General features: G+C 42.3%; 1 protein-coding gene across 1 annotated transcript in view; it reads left to right on the top strand.

Annotated features, from left to right (window-relative positions):
• Positions 1-6,000, top strand: part of DENND2B (DENN domain containing 2B) — a 174,583-nt gene that overhangs the window by 103,512 nt on the left and 65,071 nt on the right. The window contains exon 4 of the mRNA XM_082059499.1: positions 3,093-3,229. Coding sequence (XP_081915625.1) covers positions 3,093-3,229 — 137 coding nt within the window. The remainder of the gene's footprint in view (positions 1-3,092; positions 3,230-6,000) is intronic.

The raw sequence follows: 6,000 nt of genomic DNA, 5'->3' as shown, positions 1-6,000 counted from the left end.
GGTAAGCTTTGCAAGTAACTGCTAAACAGCATCTCAATGCACAGTATCAGTTCAGTATCTGGTGCATGATGTTAGCTCAATTAGTTAAAAGTTTATGTCAGCACAACCTGACCTGAAGTACGCTAAGGCAGGAAAAGGAGAAGAGGAGCCTTCAGATTCTGCTCTTTACTTTCAAGAGACACCTGCTTCTCAAATGGATCAAACAGCTCTTCTGGTGACGTGTGTTGTTTCTCTGAGAGAGGCGGGGGGTGGAGAGGGATGTGGAAAGCCAGGCTCTGATTAGCGGTGCTTTTCTTTGAGTTCTGGCAATAATCTCAGTCCAAGGAAGTAAATCTTGATTTTAACAAGAGTTTGTGAAGTGAAGCTGACCTCATTTTGTTCAGCATGGCATTTCCAACGTACAGAAGACAAACATTAGTTTTTGAATGTTCAGCTATAAATTATAACCTTAGTTGGAAAATGAAGGTGCAAGTGGTAAAATGGCCTGTGGCGTGGGCGGTGGAGAGGGATGAATAACAGAAGATAGTTCTTGCACAGAATCACTGTATGACCTGCAGCTAAGTGATTAAAGTCAGTCTCTGAGTACATACACTGCGTTTGAGACTATACAAGTCCTCTAAGAACCACAGAATTTTCTTACAATGATTTTTCAAGATTAAGTTTTAAAACTTCTTTCAAGAAGGGGTACAATTCATGCTTGCATCGTCTGTTTTGTGGGTTCAGTCTCCCATCACAGCAGAGATAGACAACAGGACGGTTCAGCAATGGAGCTTTAGTCCTGGGTGGGGCTAGTAGGTATGAGCCCCAAACAGCAGCACTATTTATCAATTTAAGTTGTGATTAGTGGATTATATGTTGTAGGTTTTACACTGTTAATCACGTATACCCAATGATTCTCGCAAATCAGTTTGACATTGTACAGGGTAGGTTTCCATTTGCATGTAACACCTTTACCCTACTGTAGTCTGGTGATTTCTTTGGACTTACCTCTGATTAATGATAATCTAAATCCAACCTCCTAAAACTGCAGGTTTGCCCATCTGACTTCTACTCTGTGCTGGGTGGAAATCCTTTATAAAATCTTAACTTTATTGTCTTTGCTACTGTCCTTCCTTTAGTTCCAGTAAGGAGAACTCCAGCATTTACAAAGCACTTGACACCGTACCAGTCATCTAAGAATGACAGTATTTTGTTTATATTAGTTATTGAAATCTCAGTCTCTAAACTGTTGGAGAACAGATGTAACTCATTATGTCTACAGCTTGTAGTTGTGTGTTTCAGATTGAACATACGTGTGGTTTGCACTCACTGGAATGTCACGAGAATGGACTGTGGATATTTATTTTTCCAATATTTTGGTTGAAAACACCGGTTTGTGGTGGGTAATTCAACATTATAATAAAATGGAGAAAAAAAAATCTCTCATATTTGCCTGCTGGCATAAAGCCAGTCTGCATTCAGAGGACCTCCTGCCCACGGTAGCTCCTACAGTTTAGATTGATGTGAGCTGGATGTTCCCTGGCGGTTGGAGATCCTCTGGCACAGACAGCACAAGAGAGGAGTGTCACAGGACAGGCTTGGGACACCTGGACCACAGCTGAGTGCCAGTCCACAAAACCACTCCCATGGTCCTATGCAGTGTCACTGCATCGTAGCGGTTCCTTGAAATCTATGAGAGTGGGATATTTAACACCTTTAGAGAGTCTCATTTCATACACAGGTATGTCTTCAGTGCCTAAGCATCCTTTATAACTGCCAGAAGGTGTGGAGGAGCAGATGTCTGAATCTGAAAACATGGCTTGTTTCTGCCGCTATCCTGATGTGCGTGCGTAACAGGGACCTGACTGTTCTTAAGATTACAGAAAGGAGGAAGAGGGGTCTCCTAAGCCTGCCTCAGACCCGTAAGTCTGCTCCAGCAGACAAATAGGAGGTGGTCTTGTCAAATGCAGTGTCTGTATGATAGGCACTGTACTGCTTGGAGGGACATTCTTGAGTCAAATAACAGGCTGAAGTATGTCTCAAGAGACTCTGCTGCTGCCATACGGATGTGCCATCAACATGTGTTTGACTCCAGCTGGGGAGAAGAGGAAAGGGGGTTGATGGCAGGATGATTTACTGTTCATCTGGCTTGGGTATCAATGAGTGAAGTCAGGGCATCTGCACAGCCCCGTAAGCCTGTGGGATTCACACTTCTCAGCACAATGTTCATACCATTTCACCATCAGCCCTAAATAGATGAAATGAATGCTAGCCCTTGTACAGCTGCAACGCAAACTGTGCACCTCCTGACTTCAGTGTAGGTGTTGCCTCAGAGAACAAGTGTTGGGCAAACTGGAGAATGTGAAGGGCTTGGGCTCCTCATCACCCAGAGCTGCTTGGCAGCACTGGGACAGCTTTGGGTGAAAGGCGATTAATCACCATCTGAACCAGTTGCCCCTTACGTTCCTGCCAGAAAGCCCAAACCTCTGGGTCCCCAGCCATCAGTCTGGGCTGCTTGCCTACCCCAGAGTGTCTTAACTTCCTCCGTGCTTTGTCCTTTGCTGCCAGGGCTTGACACAGGTCGTGCAAGGGAAATGGCTGATTTTCACACCGGCCTGCCTTTGGCATTTGTATGCTGACCTTTATGCAGGAACATATCTGGAGGCTGAAGATGTGTTTTTGAACTCAGGGCTACATCTCCCGGAGCAACCAGAGGAGAAACACTCTCCAGAGAAATGTCTTTTTTTTTTGAGAAGGAATGGCCACATGTTCCTGGGGCCCCTGGCAAGAGCAAAGCGATTTCTTTTGTGAGGACTGTGCTGTTAACTTACTCTGTAACCTTTGAAAAATACCACACACTTTCTTGGTATTTTCTCCCTGTCCACATAATGGAGATAACAATACTTCCAGCCTCATGAAAGTGTCACAGATTGCTATATAAAGACTGCTGTGAGTACAGGACTTGAGGTTCTCTAAAAGTTAGTCTTTAAAGCATGATGTGTAATTTTTTTCTTTTGGTCACTTTTTGTATATTTCTTACTAAACAATGCTCAGCTAAATATTTGGGTCATTTTGCATTCTAGTTACTAATTACTTATTGTTTTAAACTTTAGAAAATCCTTTGAGTTTGAGGATGCATCAAGTCTGCAATCCCTGTACCCTTCCTCCCCAACTGAAAATGGGACTCAGAGCCAGCATAAATTTGGATCCAAGAGCACTTTAGAAGAAAATGCCTATGAAGACATTGTAGGTAAGAACCTGTTGCAGTTCACGGGCTCACAGCGCGATGTTGAGCAGTTGTGGTCAGACTGTGCGTTGTTGAATATGTGCTCTGTGCAAGAACACTCAGTGCTGTCAGTAAAAATGGACTAAAATGGAGGGTAAATGGGTTAGATGCATCAGTGCAACCATAATTCTCTGTCTGCATGCAGGAGGTCTTGATTCCTTTGAATTTCTTTGAGTGATGTTGGAAATGAACTTTTTGGTCAGCTTTTTGTGATGCCTTTCAAGAACCAAATCATTCTTTTTATCGAGGCCTTGGCTTGAAGCCTTGAGTGATGTAGAAGTGTGAAGAACTGAACTTGAGATAGTGGTTACAGAACTATCCAACAGCAAGATTAACCCCACAGGCCTTGTGTGGTCAGCCTGAGCTTTTCAGGACTCGGTGTGGACTGCCCCATAGCAGCTGTTCGTAGTGCCATTCCTCGTCTCCCCTCAGTCCCAGTTGCTGGTTAAAGAAAAATTAATTTCCTTTAGCTATACAGCCATCAGGAACGCACAACAAAAATGCTGTTTTGATTAAGCTTCACAAGAAAAACATGTTTCTTTTGGTCTTAGAAGGAAATGTATGGCCTATGCATACATTCTTTTAACATCAAAAAAGTTATAATGACCAAAAATTGGGCAGCCCTTCAGAGCACAGATTTACCACACAAGTGATGAATATCTGCATTGTTTTTAACACTTTCAGTGTTGTATTATTACAAGAGATACAAAGGGCACTTCGTTTTACTTTGGACAATGAACCTTTATCTACTGAAAACTGGAGGGCAACCGAGATAGTCAGGGGCCCTGGAGCACAAGTCCTCTGAAGAGACACTGATAAGCTGGGCTTGTTTAGTCTGGTAAAAACAGGACCTGAGGCACTGTAATACTGCTTACAAATGTTTGAAGGGCAAACAAAGATGAGAGAACAAAACTCTTCATGGTCATATCAATACAGCAGTGGCCACAAATTGCAGCTTGGAGCTCTTTGTCCTATACCCAAATTGTGTCTCAAGCTTGTCAACCTCAGCGAAAACAGGAATTTACTTTTTCCATTTTCATCTGTGCTCTCCCTCTATGCCATTCAAAAAAATGCTTCCAGAACACAAAATAAAATGCTGCTGTTCAGTGATTGTTAATAAAAATGAGAGCTTATGTAGATGCTAAAAAGCTGTTTCTGTGGCAAGCATCCTTATGTGATTGTCAGCCTTCTCTACAAACAGTCAGACCACCATGCAATTGACAGTTGAAAATTTATTGTGCCTTAATTACAGTGCTTGTCATTTATCAGGACCTGTCAAGATGTAAGATGGTAATGCTTCTTTTCCTTGCTTTGATTTATCAGATGTCAAAGTAAAATCTTCAGGACTAGTAAGAAGCTCTCTTAAAATGAGAAGAAATCTTGGATTCAGTAAAACAAAATCATAACGGGCTCTTCCAACTCAAGGGAACTATAAGACAGCTCCCTGCAGATTATAATTTGGGCATTTTGGCAGGGCAGTGGGAAGAGAATGCAAAATTTCAGATCTGTGGACAAAGACAAAACTTCATTGTTTCATACTGCTTTTTAACAACCTCTTTCCAAACACTTCATTCAATACAGGCAGTGTGGGGGGAATACCAAATTAGTATAATTCTTATAAACTGTCAAGCATGATTAAAGACAAGCCAAAATAGTTTGATCTCTGGCTTTAAAGAAACTATTGTAGTTTTGTGTATCACATCTGCATAATTTATACCAGTAGTGCTAGACTCCAGCCTCTAAGTAGCACTTTTGTACTCATGCAGACCAGGTGTCTGTAAGAGTGAGTTTATTTTATAGATTTCCATCTGCTTTGGGGCTATAAAGGACTCTGTCACTGCTGCTTTGGGTTTTCTTTGCAAACAGTTACCTTAAAGGTGGTGGTGGTTTTTTTGTCTATACCTAGTTGAATCTCCTGCCTCCCTAAAAGCTTTTGTAGGTAGTTAAAACATTGTTAGTGTAGTAATAAACTCAATAAAGTCCCCTCCCATCCTATCCCATGTAAAATTAAGACTTTTAATGCACATAAATGTTGAAACACAAGAAAAAAAGGCTACAGAACTTGAGCAACGCTCTAGGTACTCTACTGTGAGACAGAATCATTAAAAAAATGCAGGTTGGAAAGGATTCTAGAGTCAGCTGGTCCAACCTCTGTTCAGAGCAGGGCTACTTTCAAAGTTCAATCAGGTTGCTCAGGGCTACATCTGGTTGAGTTTTCAAAATATCTTAGGAGGGTGGTTCCGGTACCTCTCTGCGCAGCCTGCTCCACTGCTTAACTTCCACTGCGAAGAACTTTTTCTTGATATCACTGTGAAGGATTTTTTCTTTCTATCCAGTCAGATTTCTGCTTGTTGCTATTTGTGACCTTTGTCTTTCATCCTTTCACTGCCAAGAACAGTCTGGCACCATCTTTTCTATAACTCTTTCTAGGTAGTGGAGGACAGCAGTTAGATCCCTGTGACCCCTGATTTCTCTTGGCTAAACCATCCCAGTTTTATCAGCCTTTTCTCATTTATGTTGTATGCTCCAGCCCCCTGCCAACTTGGTAGCCTTCTGTAGACTATCTCCAGTCTGGTGATGACTCTCTGGTACTGTGATTACTCCAGATGTGCCATTGCAAGGGCCAAATAGAGAGGAATTACCACTTCCTGTGACTTGCTGGCCATACTCTTGCTTGTGCAGGCTGAGATGTGCTTGACCTTCCTTGCCACAGGCACACTTTGATGCCTTATGTT

Source organism: Streptopelia decaocto, assembly GCF_964273445.1.
Source record: "Streptopelia decaocto genome assembly, chromosome: 7".
In the NCBI taxonomy this organism is placed as follows: Eukaryota; Metazoa; Chordata; class Aves; order Columbiformes; family Columbidae; genus Streptopelia; species Streptopelia decaocto.
This window is presented reverse-complemented; position numbering and strand designations above follow the sequence as displayed.